Source organism: Pipra filicauda, unplaced genomic scaffold (assembly GCF_003945595.2).
Source record: "Pipra filicauda isolate LSUMZ 115617 unplaced genomic scaffold, ASM394559v2 scaffold344_size1527164_pilon, whole genome shotgun sequence".
In the NCBI taxonomy this organism is placed as follows: domain Eukaryota; kingdom Metazoa; phylum Chordata; class Aves; order Passeriformes; family Pipridae; genus Pipra; species Pipra filicauda.
The window spans coordinates 211,796-225,244 of NW_024104470.1; the positions used below are offsets into that span (position 1 = coordinate 211,796).

A 13,449-nucleotide genomic window follows, 5' to 3' on the forward strand; every position below is an offset into this window, starting at 1 on the left:
ACCTCCCTGGCCTTTATGCAAAATGATGCTGGATCATGACACAAACACTGACAGAGATCTATTTTTTTTCTGTGTGATTTTCTGTTTAGATAAATACAAAATTATACTACATTTTCATAGGTTCAGCGTTTTTCTTCTATTTTATAAGATGTGTTTGATTATTGTTGGCCTTAATTTGACTGCTGTGAAGTAAGCACTTTATTTTCATAGCAAATTCATTACCCTTTCCTACTGAGGAGTTTAAATTAATTCAAGACATCTCGTAAATTGTCTTGTCTTTCTTTGCTTGTCTATTATTTATCCAGACTGAGTTTCATATTCTTCTTTCAGAGTAGTAAATCATCCTATGATTAATCCCATTTTTACACTTGCTGCTTATGTCAGCCTTAATGTGTTGTAACTTTGCAAACAAATTTAATTTTGACAGACACCTCTTAGCGCTTATTTGGGAATTAAATGTTTTGGTTTACTGATGAATAGTGGATTTGCCATCTTTACAATGAAACCTAAATCTATTAGGAAATTCTGATTTCAAGCTTGGTTATAAACCTGAAACCAATCCACATTCATCCCTAGAACTTCTTCATCCCTGAGCTCCTTAGTGGTATTGAACTGAAGCAGTGTAAAATTTCTACTTCTGGGATTTGGGGTGGGTTTTTTGTTCCCAGTAGGTAAAAGATTGTGACTTTAGGTAGGTTAACACTGCTCTACAGAGAGGTGTTTTGAAAAGTTTGAAAGAAATAATTTTATTCAGATATTATTTTAGGTACACAAAAAAATTTTTAGACATTTTCAGCTTTGCAAGTTTCAGAGCCTGTCAGCTTCCAATATAGCTCCTGTCACGTGAGAGAGGGTTGGCATGTGAAAGACTCTTGGCCCAGCTCAGCTGTCTTCATCATTGGGTAGTGATTTATTTCTCAAAGACTGTTTCTTAAATACATTCTGGTTTGCAGAATGCTTTCCAAACAACATCTCTCACATTCCTTCCACAGCTCCTCTGCTTGGAGAAAGAAAAAAGCCTAGCAATTCTAACACTCTGAAAAATGAAGGGGTATATTCCTCTGCATATGAGTTGCATGAACATGATTTACCCAAAAGCCATGACTTAAAACAAATAAAACCACTACCAAAAGAGTAACCACAGCCTGTGCTGCCACCTATCCTTGGTTATCTCTGTGTTTTCTGCAGATTCTTTTTCCAAACTACAGGCTCTGTCCTGTTTGCCCTTCAAGGGATGTAATGGCCATGGACATTGGCCCTTGTACCAGACTCGGGAGTCACACACTTCACCGGGAGAGAACATGTAAGGTGCATCTGCTGAGGGTAGGTATGGGATGTTAGTTCTGTCTTTTGCATATGGGGTAAATATCAGACAAATTAGAATCACAGAATCACAGAATTGTTTAGGTTGGAAAAGACCTGGAGGATCCTTAAAATTTAGGACCCTAAAAATTTAACAAGTCTTCAGAGTAAAATCCATGCTTTCCCCTGTTCCCTTCTAAATTCTATCATTTTACTGTATTCATAAGAAAATGTAAATGGTTTATTACTATTCTTAGCTCTTGAAATAGTCTTACTCCCAAGAAAATAAGCCTTTCTTTCCTGTTGGACTCCACGTATTATTTTGACTTTCTCCATCCTATACTGTACAATACTCATTATATCATGCCAAAAAAAGCACATGCTAGAAACACAACTTGAAAAAGAAATCCCTCCTACAAATTCTGCAAGAGTAGCCCTGACTCTGCAGTCCCCATCCTGGGTGTGCAGTGTGAAGGTGCCTCTGGATGGGTTTGCCTAAGGGGGCTGATACAAGCCCAGAGCTCCACTGGACGTGCTGGAAGATGCTCCTGCAGCACAGCAGCCCACAGGGCACAGAAGGAGGAGGCAGGTATGGAAAAAGGACTACCCAGAAGAGAGGGAAGCAAGTACAACATGAGGCTGAGATATCTGCACTCAGGGCTCCCCTAAAATGTGCTGTATCATTCACAAAATCCAATCCCTCCTGCCATTTCATGGACTGCTCCTTGTCAGTGCTGTAAGTGATGGGGTAAAAGAAAAGAGGTCAGGAAGAGCTGCTGGCCAGCCTGTTCATTAGCCAGCCTGCTCATTAGCCACGCAGGTTCTTCTCCCCACATGTCCACTTCATTATTCTTACAGTGGTAGTAAATCAGAAAACACATTAATAAAGGCTTAAAGACTCAGAGTTTATATCAAGATGTGGCTCTATGTTATCCTAAAACCTTAGGAAGATATTTTGATTTTATGTTTTCCAAAAAAACAGTTGAAATATTGGCCATATGCCAGGTGTTTCCTTCCAGTTTTCTTGCTTCAAAAAACTGTAGAAATCATTCACCTTCTCTAAAGGGCAATAACAGCAGCTACCTATAGTCAACACACCTAGTGAAATGACTTAAATGCATAAATTAGTTTTATCTAGTTACAGGTAAAAGGAGATGTTCTTATCCACAAAGTTACCAGTGATGTCTACTGACTCTCTCATTACAGGATTAGTAGACTTCACTCTTAATTTCAGCAGAAAATAGATTGAATTTGTCCCCTGAGATCCACTGGGCTAGAGGTTAAAGGCTGAGAAAAATTGGTCTGACCATATAATGAAATTCAAACACAGAGGTAGCAACTACAGGAAAAGTTAAAGGGAATGACAGTAGGAAAGAAGTTAAAGTAGCTTTATTTATAGCTCACCACGTCAGAAGAAAAGTGAAAACATTGTACTTTGCAGGTGGAAGAGTCAGAAAGTATCAGCGACACTGGGCAATTTCAGCCTCTGAATTCTCCACAGAGAGCTGCACAACCGAAGAATTAATTGTATGCATTTATTTTGAAGATAAAGGTCACAAGTGAAGCAATAGAGAGGAAAAATATTAAATTTGACATAAACCAATACAAAGGGAATAAGAAAGAATATGAACTTTAAGGGAACACTGAAAAATTTAAACCCACAGGATACCAAGACCAAAAAGTAACAGCAAGTTGTACAAATGTTGTTCAATTTTAGCAAGGCACAGTTTTGGGAAACAAACAGATCAGTAGATGCACTCCTACAAGGGGCATGAAAAAAAAAGTACATAAATGAGTGGTCAGGGCAGGTCATTTCTGTGGGATCAGAGAGGATGAAACAATGCTGAGGTTACCGTGTCCAGCAATTGAACCTCCCCCACTTGAGGGGCAGCCAGCCCACGTAACCCACACCAGTGGACAAACTCTCTCAGAAGTGCACACAAGACACACACAAGGTGGTAGGAGAAACTCATCTGTACTGTAAAATGACACCTTCAAAACAACATACTTGGGATGATTTTCACTGGCCTGGTGATTTTTGAGACTTCAAGAAAGAGAACTGGCATCTCTGCCTTTTCCTTGAGGGAAGCTCTGACTTTAAAACACCTACTTTAAACAGAAAACAGTTACCTAGAAGAAAAAGCAAAAACATTAGTGCTGAGATTCACACTTATGACTCTGAGAACTCCAGATCTGAAGAAAGTACCAGACGTTTTGAGACCTGGGAATAACTCGGATCTGTGACAGAAACTGTGATTTAGATATGAGGAAGCAAAATGCTCTTCTGCACTTGAAGAGGACACTCTTCTTTTCAATGTTACAGTTTAATGGAACGGCGCTGAAAATAGCGTGTGAAATGTGGGCCTTTCATTTGCAGACTATTAAAACTGGGAACCCGCTGTGTCAAGACTCTGCAAACAAAGACGAATTTAAAACACACACAGATAAAGGGGCTAAAGAAACCAGATGTGATGTGTTAAAGAACTTACTGAAACTTCGGAAGAAAGAAAGCAATAAAGGGAGAGGGTGATCCAAAAAGGAGGGTGTGCACATCAGAGCTGTTCACAGGAAGCAAATGTAGGTTGTGCAACCCCTACAGGAGGCTGAAGACCTGCTCCCTGGTTCTGTTTTAATCAGACCCAGTATGAGAAATGTCCTAGTGTGCAATTAAGTAATGGCATGACCTGCTTACAAAGCCACAGTCTCCATTAATAAAAAGTGCTCAGAAGTAGGTCGAATAAAATACTACTGTGATCTGTGGAGAAAAGGTCCTGCTCCATGTAACTGCTGGAATCCTGGTTGATCCAAAAAAGTATTTTTCAACCTTCTGCAGCAGACAGTAAACAGGTAACTAACTCAAAATGTGGGAATGCCTTGCCGTTTGCAAGAGTCTTAAGTTCTCAGAGAACACTGGAACACCTCACCACACAACAAGAGAGCTGGTACCTAAGTAAGCCAATAGCACGTTTCAAAGGACACACCTTTGGAGGCTGAGGAGGGACAGACTTCTCAAAATAGATGTTCTGCTTACCCCAGAAATTAATTATGACCTTAACAAAATTAGTTCCTATATTTGGATCTTTCAAGATGGAAAGCAGAAGAAGCCATTAGGAACATTTTCTTGGACGTACATAGTTTAATATTCTGGTTGGAAAATGACAGAATAAATACTAGTACAATGAGGACAATGCAACAGAAGGTCAAATAGGACATAAGGAAATACCTATATTTTATCCAAAGGCCTACAACATACCACAAAGATACGAGTTTTGATTGCCTGAGGAGACTCTGACCAGATGGTGTCCACCTGTATGATGTAGAAAATTACTTACTCTACTCTCAGATAAAATGTGAGATGATCTATGCACAGAAGATGCAAAGGAAAAAAAATACTTACTGATGATAGAATCTCTTTTAAGGACAGCAGAGGATAATTTACTCCAGTCAGAGGCTGAATCATAGTGTTTACACTCCCTGTGTTTCAGACTGTAACTTTTAAAAGGGAAAGTCTGTGCAATTTACATAACAGAAGGGGCTGTCCAACTAGGCTGTCCAAGGAAATGCACAGTAGAAACCCAGATAATGGGTTACAAAGCAAAGTCTGTCCTGTGAAAACCTGTGGACATACTTGGGTGTTAGGCATCAAAACAGCTCCATTGCTTTCTGTCAGGCAACACGAGTCTTTAAAATTATGTGTGTAGCTGGGATGTGCAGACTCTGACTGTGCTAGAATTTACATACATACTTGGCTTAGACATGTAGAAACCCCAGTAGAATTCAAAAGACCTTTCAAAAAGGGTTAATGGTGATCCCACTCTGATGATCTGCAGAGGAAAGGATGCTGTTTTCTTAAAAAGAATGACTTTTACATTTTGTTCCACACTGTGTCACAGGAAATATTTGCATTTCTCCTGCCACTGTATTACAGTCCTACTCATCCAAAAGACCAAAAACAAAAAAAAAATAAAAACCACCAAAAAAACAGATGGCAACTTTGGTTTGATTTTGGTTTAATTTACAAAGAAAATGCTCCCAAATTAAAAGATTATATATGCCAAATTTTAATATACTAAAAATATATGCAACATGATCACAATGTAAATGCTAAGAACTTAGCATACAAAAAATGGATTACTGGAATTATTTGTAGCAGACATCTGTTTTAACTGTCAGACACTCAACCTGACCAGACTTTGAAGATAATATTGTGCTACCTGAAGCTCTGCTTCTTTGCTACATCACAAACCAGCATAATCCAAAAACCAGATAAAAGAGAAACAAAACTAAATTGTAAATCCATATGAAAGCAGGAGATGGATGTCTAAAAGGAAAAATAACAGTTATATAAGCATGTTTGTCTTCTCCTGGTGTATTCGCTGTGAGCAGCCCCTTCCCCCTCTTACCCAGGTAAATTACATGTTCCACCTAAGGAGAGTTATATTCAACTTTAACTTTGTGGCCTGTTCCAAGAAAGCAACTCTGTCAGGAAGGTATATAAAAATATAACCTTAAAAGTCAATGACTTCTAAGAGCTCAAGCTCATTCTAAAAGTGAAGGACTACTACTAAATAAGTATAGACTTCACAATGTTTTTAAATATCTTCAGGAATGCAGGGAAGGTTGCAGAAGGGAGGGGGGAAATATTCCCCTAGGAAGGAGAAAGGTGGGTATTTGACATGGGTAATTGGAACTGCTCTTAATAAGCACCATTGACTGACCCTGAACCTGAGCTTTTACATTTACAATTTACAAATTAGATTATATGAATACATCCCTGTAAAATAAAAACTGAAAAAAAAAAATCTATTCTCTGATTTAAAATAGGCAACAGTATTAATACAAATAATATATAACAAATTCTTGGGGCAACTGACAGACATGCACTTACATTGACAGCAGTCAAAGCACCAGCCAGTTCCTGAAGATCCATGACTGGTTAGTACAGCAAGTGGATCAGCCCAAACCCACCCAGGTCAGCCCAGGGCTACAGATATTGTTAACATTGGGCATGAGTTGAAAAAGCACTGCTGGTGTCCCAAGCATTTCTAGAAGAAACAGCATCTGGGCAAGCAGCCAGCCATCAGGCTTCTCTCAAACAGTTTGGGAGGGCTATAACAGCACACAGTGAAGACTGAAATGCTGTAGAGCAAACCATGCCTAGTTCACCAAATAAGAAGAAACAAGTCCACTCTATTCATAAGGTGACTATGGCTTGGTACCTCCAGACATGTAATGCTGACAGCTAATTAGAAAACACACAACCACTGACGTCTTGAAAAGCTCAGTTTCTATATAACTACTTCTAACAACTTCGCATTTTAATGATAATATAGTGAAATTTTTGGGCAGCTGATCTTTTAATTTTTAAAAAAGAAAGAGGATTATACTAATGAAGTAGAACTAGGACATCATGTTTTGTTACTGAAACTGATGTTCCTTCATTTGCTTCCACGGGTGCTGGATCATACTGGCTGTTCATCCTGAAGCTGTGATCCTCAGTCTTCTAGGATCCTGTCAATGAGTCTGACTCTGCACTGCAGACCAATTTAATCACATGTTCCTTATCCATTTCAGATGTGGTGTTAATATTGTGTTTCTCCTATACCTGCTTGTGTCTAAGCTCACACATTCTAGCTCACAAACTACAAATGTTCTGAGGAGACTGGGAGAAAAATCATGTCTCTGAATTTCCACAACCAAATACTGCCATCCTGTCAACCTGAAGAAGATATTTTTGGCACATCTGCCTCAAGCACTGCAGAAATATTTATCAAAAATCAGAAATACACATGTATAAAGAGTTTGTCTACAATAGCAGGTTCATCTGCTGAGATGAAGAACGGGAGTTCCCGTAGTTAAGGCAATAATCTGGAAGGATTAATATAATTCTAATTTTTTTTTTTTAATGGCACTTTTCAGAGCCTCCAACCACTTCTCCTTCACAACCCTTGGAGAGGACAGCCAGCTCCCTTATGCTCCAAGTGCATCCACAAGTAAGAATTTGGCCAAGGACCAAGAACATACTCAAAGTGCAATACCTTCCACAATAGCCTGCAGGCCACAAACAGCTGACCATGATTGTTCTGCCCACTCAGTGGAGAACTAGTTTGAAGGCTGTCAGGCTGACCAAGATGATAACAAGGTGTCCAGAACATTTTTATCTGAAGTAGGAAAGCTTTCACAAAACTTTTTTTTAATATGGTAAAAGTCACATTCATAATTCAGAGAGCTGTTAAAAAAGTTATTGATTAGCTTCAACTTTCCAATGATTTGTAAAGATCCATTTCAGCTCTGAAAACACATCTAGATTGCACACTTCAATTGTTCTCTTCATCCGTCTCAGATTTGATTTTTAGGTCAATAAAACTAATTTTGTCATGGACTTCTGATAGAGAAAACCATGAGTACCCAAACTAACTGTGTATCTCCTCAATCAGGGCAACAAACCTTCATAATTTATAGTACAGTTCAAAAATCCCTTCACAGAATTTACATTTTCATGTAAATGCCTTCCAACAACTTCTCATTTGGCAATACCAATTCCACCAGCCAGACTTTTCACTGACAAAGATTGGAAAATAAGGCACAGTTGGTAGCGAAGTGCAAACCAAAGGGGATGTTCAGAGGAAATAACATCAGTTGGCAAGGTAGCAGATGCATTCGCTGACTTAAACCAGATTCAATCAACAAAAGTTTGCAATGTAAAGATCAAAGAAGGAAACTTCAGTTCCAGTATGATTTCATCCCTGATGTCTGATGCAAAAGCTGGAAGACCACCAGAAGCATAGACAGATGTCAAACCACCTTCAAAAGCAAACACTTCAAGAAAATACTAGGAATTAAAAGAAACAAGTTTATAACAAATAACTCTAAGACTTGTCAGTTGACAACTCAGTTATCAGACAGCTCCACCATCCCTGTCTCCAGAGTAACCTGGAAAAAGAGGTGGAAATACTTGAGGTATGTCACACTGGCCATGGTGTGTATATTGTCAGGCAACTGAAAAAAAAAAATCCATAATACTGCAGAATTCCTCCACAGAAGTAAACTATGTGTGAGGCAAAAACTTGATGTAGAAAACCAGTTAAGAATAACCTTGTCCATGTCTTAATTCACATCCAAAATGCCAATAAACCTGAGAAAAGCATAGAGCCCAGTGGTCTCTAAGAATGTCTTGCTGGTGATATATTGCTCCAAAGATTCTTCAATATTCCTTTCAAACACAAAAAATAAAAAAGTAAATGGAGAGACAGTTAAGTGCAGTATTAACTTCAGTGGGTTACTTGGTCATTATTGCTGTCCATGCAGCAGTGGCTTTTGGAGAACCACTGGTATAATTTCTTGGAGTTTGTGTAATTCTATAGACAATCTGTTTTATATTCTTGCCCCACAAGAAAGAAAGAAACTGAGATGGAGGGAATGGGTAGAGACAGAACATAGTACCCAAGGGATTGGAGTTCAATTTGTTGTTCTACAACAGATTTACTGCACAATCTCAGGGAAATCATTACTGCCAGATGCTTAAAGGTATTGAGGTAATGCTTCCTGCAGGAAGGCTTCAGTGACCTGGGCAAAAAAGTACATGTCTCTGCCCTGCAGCATTTACCTTGTAGATATACATGGAGGAAGCAGCAATCCTTTGCCAAAGGTATTAGCAGAACCACAGAAGTTGTAGTGCCATGAAAGAATCAGCCTGACATCCAGATTGGAATGTGGCAGCTCCCAGACCAACTCTCCTGCTTCTTCTAATGAAACAAGAGTGCTGGGAAAAGGTAGACACACGGGCTGTGCACACAGGTTGAAAACTACAATTCTTTTGGTATCTTTCTGAATTCCAGCCAATTGTGAGTGCCATTGAATTGAGACCTGGCTTCATTTGTTTGTGTTTGAGAAATTACTTAAAAATTCAAACAGAGCAGCGTTTCATAAACCCTTTGTCATTTTCACATGCAGCATGAGGTCTTGGACCTTTAGAGTCTTACCCATACTTTGGCTTTAACCCCTGTTCTATTTTATCATAACTCTCTTTTCTAAATATAAGGAGTTCATACTCAGGTGAACACGAGAAGGAAGAAGGAACAAGCTCCCCCACTGCCCTTACAGTCAACACCTGTGTTGATGAGGAGAGCACAAGGCAAGCAGCAGCCATCAACAGGATCTTCCTCCACCTTTCAGCACAGATGAACAAGGAAGAAGAGTTTTGGCTCCTCCTCAGTTCTAAAAGTAAAGAGCAATTAAATTTTGAGCAAGTAAATTTTGTCTTTTACACAAAACGATCTGTGCCAAGTATGGGGAGAGCACAGAACTTCTGCCTGCCCCCCTGAGGCAGGACTGCAGGCTCACACTCTGCTTTCTGAGTGGCTCTTCTTGCTCAGTCCTGGTGCTCCTCTTGCCCTCAGCCAGCTGTCCACATCAAACAACTGCAACATTAAAACCTGCTTCTCATAACAGGAATGCACATGGCTGAGAGAAACCGCAGGGAAGGAAAGACTAAGGGGAAAAGCATTTGATTCCCTTCCATTCTCAGGCAGCCAACATACTATCTCCATACATGTCATCTTCTTGGCACAGCAAACTAACAACTTCCTATGACTAAATAAATAGAAATACAACTGACTCCTACTGGCCCTTTATGCAGAGGCAGAATGCATTACAATTAAGCAATCTCAAAATTATGAACTCTAAAGGCTATAGCAAGGAAATATTGGCTGGATAAGCTGTTCATTATAAAAAAATATAGCTCTTTTCTCACTAAACAAATTACTGTGCAGTAATTACTGCTCAAATGACAATATGACAGTTTAAGATGTCAGGGACAAACAGTGATAATCTGACTGCTGAACATGCACTCCAGAACAGGAAGCTGCAGCAAGTTTTAAAACACACAGCCTTGCAAAATATATCCCAGGGAGCTGTTTTGCATATAAAACTCAAACTCTTCTGCAACTTTCCATCAATCACTTGATTAGGCAATGAAACTCTCCGAGTGAAAGATCCATGAAAACAAACTCGGAATAAATTTAAATTTTCCAAGGCAAAACCATATTTTACCTATGAAACTTGTTTCCAGGGCTGTCCAGCCCATTATTTGGGATTAACTCTTCCTAACATTTCCCATTGCAGGCTGGAAGTGCGAACTGGACGAGGATGCCGAGAACTTGCCATTTCGTCCTCTGTTTCAGAGCATCAGACACCTCAAGCAACTTTACCACAAATCAACATAAATCCTGGTTTCAGCTGCTCTGTTCCAGAGTAGCTACCTCAGAGCATGTGCTCAAACTTCTAGTGCCACTGTCTGTAAAGCAGCGCCTGGTGCAGCGCAGCTATTCCCACACAAGAGAACATTAGTTAATTTGCATTCACAGTTACCATATGAGGTGTGAGTTTCTGACAGTCCACACATTTTATATTTAAAGGCTGTAGGAAATTAATATAATTATCTTTGATATAATAACAAAAGTAACTTACCAGCCCATCGCAATTGCTGATAGCCACTGAAGCATTTGGCAAGTCAGTGATATCCCCAACATAGAGGCAATTCCCATAGAGAGGTTCAATGTGAGTCTCCTCAGAGTCCTCCTGCCACTCAACTGTTGCTCCAGGGGCCACGAGCCTCGAGTTTGGCCGTAACCTGAAGTGAAACTCTCTTCCAAAAACAGTGACATTGTAAAATATTTGCTCATTTGCTACTTCACGTTGCAAGTCCTCCACTGCTCTCCTGAAACGTCCTTTTGGCGGTCCAGACACCAGGTGGGATAGGAACCTGCCCTCTGAATCGGTGCTGGTGGGGATGACAAGGCTGTACTCCTCTATATTCCTCAGAATCGAATCTTTACAGGGAGAAAGCAAGAGAGGACAGAGATACTAGAACTAAACACATCCTGATGCCGCGGGATTTTTATTCCATTATTCATTAGCACAGCAGACACTTACATAAGGCAGATGGACACCGCACTCTGTGCAGGCACTTCGTTCACCTGCATGGAGTGTGCAGAGTTCATTCAAACTTGCCTTTTGCTCCCCAGAACACCAGACGGCAGCGTGAGCCTCCCCACCCCGCCGGGACCCCGCACTCCCGCCCTTGCAGCGAGGTCCCGCTACCCTTTGCCACCCACCCGGGACCCCGCACCCCAGCCCACCCCGTCCGGGACCGAGTCGCCTCGGGGACTTCGGGGCTACCCGGGCGGCCGGAGTTGAAGACGAGGGCGCTGGTCCGCCTCGGGACTGCTCAGAGGGACAGGGGTAGGGGCTGATTTTGCAGGTGGCAAGTCTGCAAAGGAAAAGGCACGTCCCTCAAACTACCCCCGGTGCGGCGGGGATGGGTCGAGCGGTGATGGGAACGCCACGGGCAGCGATTGGGAGCGGTCTCTGCGGGAACCCCGGGAGTTTTGGACGGAGGCGATGGCCGGGGCAGGAGGAGGAGGCAGACCAGCTGCCATGTGCCTCATCCCTCACGGGGAACTCCAGGCACCGCGCCCTGCCCGCCGGGGCTCGCCCGCTCCGCGGGGCAGGCAGCGGGCGGCGCGGGGCTGCGAGCGCAGCGCTGTCACCGCCGGGCGCTGCCCCGTCCCTTCTCCCGCTCCCCGTCCCCGCCTGCCCCTTGCAGGAAACAGCTGGAAACCCGGCAAAAAGTAGCCGCAGAAGAAGTTCAAGGGGAGCGGAAAGCCGCGGGGCGACGAGCCGCGACTTGGGACGGGCGGGCTGGCGGGCACCGGGGCAAAGGCGAGCAGCCCCGAGGGGCGTCCCGGCGGAGACCTACCTCTGTCCCCGGGGCGCCGCAGGGCGCCGGCGGGCAGGGCGAGCGCGCAGCAGAGCAGGACGCAGGCGATGCCCGCGGGAGGGTCCATCGCGGCGGCCCCGGCCCGAGGCGGGGGCCGGCGCCCGGGCTGCCCGCAGCCGGGGCGGGCCAGGCGGCAGCCCCGCTCCGCGCCGCTCAGCGCTGCCCCGCGCCCCGCCGCCCGCGCATTCGCCCAGCCGCAGCCGCAGCGGCAGTGGCGGCCGCGCTCCCGGCTCGCAGCGAAGCAGAGACACCAGGAGGCGGCGGGGGTATAGTACTGGAAGCACAGGGCGTGCGGAGTGAAGTCAGGCTGATTGACAGAGGCGCTGCCACACGGCGCAGCCGGGGCCGCGGGGAGCGGGGACGGGCCGCGGGGAGCGGGGCCGGGACCGCCCGCCCCGCCGGGGCAGCCCCCGCGCCGCCCCCGCCGGGCTTCCCCGGCCGGCACCGCCCGCCGCTCCCCCGCTCCGGGACGGGGCCCGCCGGCGGGGACGGGACTTGACAGAAGGCTGTTTTCGAGGCAAAAAAGAAACGCCCCCGCGCCGAGCTCGGGACCCCCGGGTGTTGGGGCAGCGTCTCGCTGCCGAGCCCCGAGGGTTGCTCCGTCCCGGCTCCCGGCTGTGCATCCACTGGTGCTCAAGGAACACCAGAGACAGATAAGGGAAACTTAAAGCACCTCGGCGCGAGTTTTGTTGGAGTCTTGGTTTCCAGTTGACAGCAAAGACCCAAATGGAAAAAGTGCCATCAGCAGAGGCAAGCGACAATCAGAGATCATTATCTGATCCGATAAATTAACTCTAAGCAGCCATTTCACACGAAAAACTGTTTGGACTATTAGCTAATAAGACTGAAATTACTTGCTGCAAAGCCATCTTATATTAAATATCTGCAATTAGAGAGATAGACCCTGAAAGTGTTTAGGAATACTATAAATAAGATATAAGAGAACATTTTTTAAAATGATATAGAAGAAGATTTTTTAAAATTATTAAAGAATCAAGAGTGGCCTTTATGGAAAAAAACAAGTTATATTTGTTTCCATATGGCCAGGATAAATGCCATATCGCTTATTCCCTTCAGATAATGTATGTATTTACTCAGCTGTTTCATTACTTGGATCATCTGCTGCTTTCACCACTTTACTCTTCAACCTTGCAGAATCCTATCAGCCCTTCTCGTGCTCCCGCTGGCCCTGCCAGCCCATGGCCTTACCTGCCACGGGCTGATACACACCGTACCTGCATGTGTATACCCCTCTGGAAATCCGCATGCAATGGCTTCCTGAGGGAAGCTGGTCCTCTGCCAAGGAATTTTCCTGAGTATCCTTGACTAGTCTTGCTCCTTTTTGACTAAAGGTCCAGTTATTACCT

At 43.5% G+C, this 13,449-nt stretch overlaps 1 protein-coding gene across 1 annotated transcript in view; it reads right to left on the minus strand.

The window, feature by feature from the left end:
- The window catches only part of ADAMTS2 (ADAM metallopeptidase with thrombospondin type 1 motif 2), a 173,533-nt gene extending 161,384 nt beyond the window's left edge, over positions 1–12,149 (minus strand). Inside the window, exons 1-2 of the mRNA XM_027724071.2 lie at positions 12,062–12,149; positions 10,771–11,132 (exon numbers count right to left, since the gene is read on the minus strand). Coding sequence (XP_027579872.2) covers positions 10,771–11,132; positions 12,062–12,149 — 450 coding nt within the window. The remainder of the gene's footprint in view (positions 1–10,770; positions 11,133–12,061) is intronic.
- Positions 12,150–13,449: the final 1,300 nt, after the last annotated feature.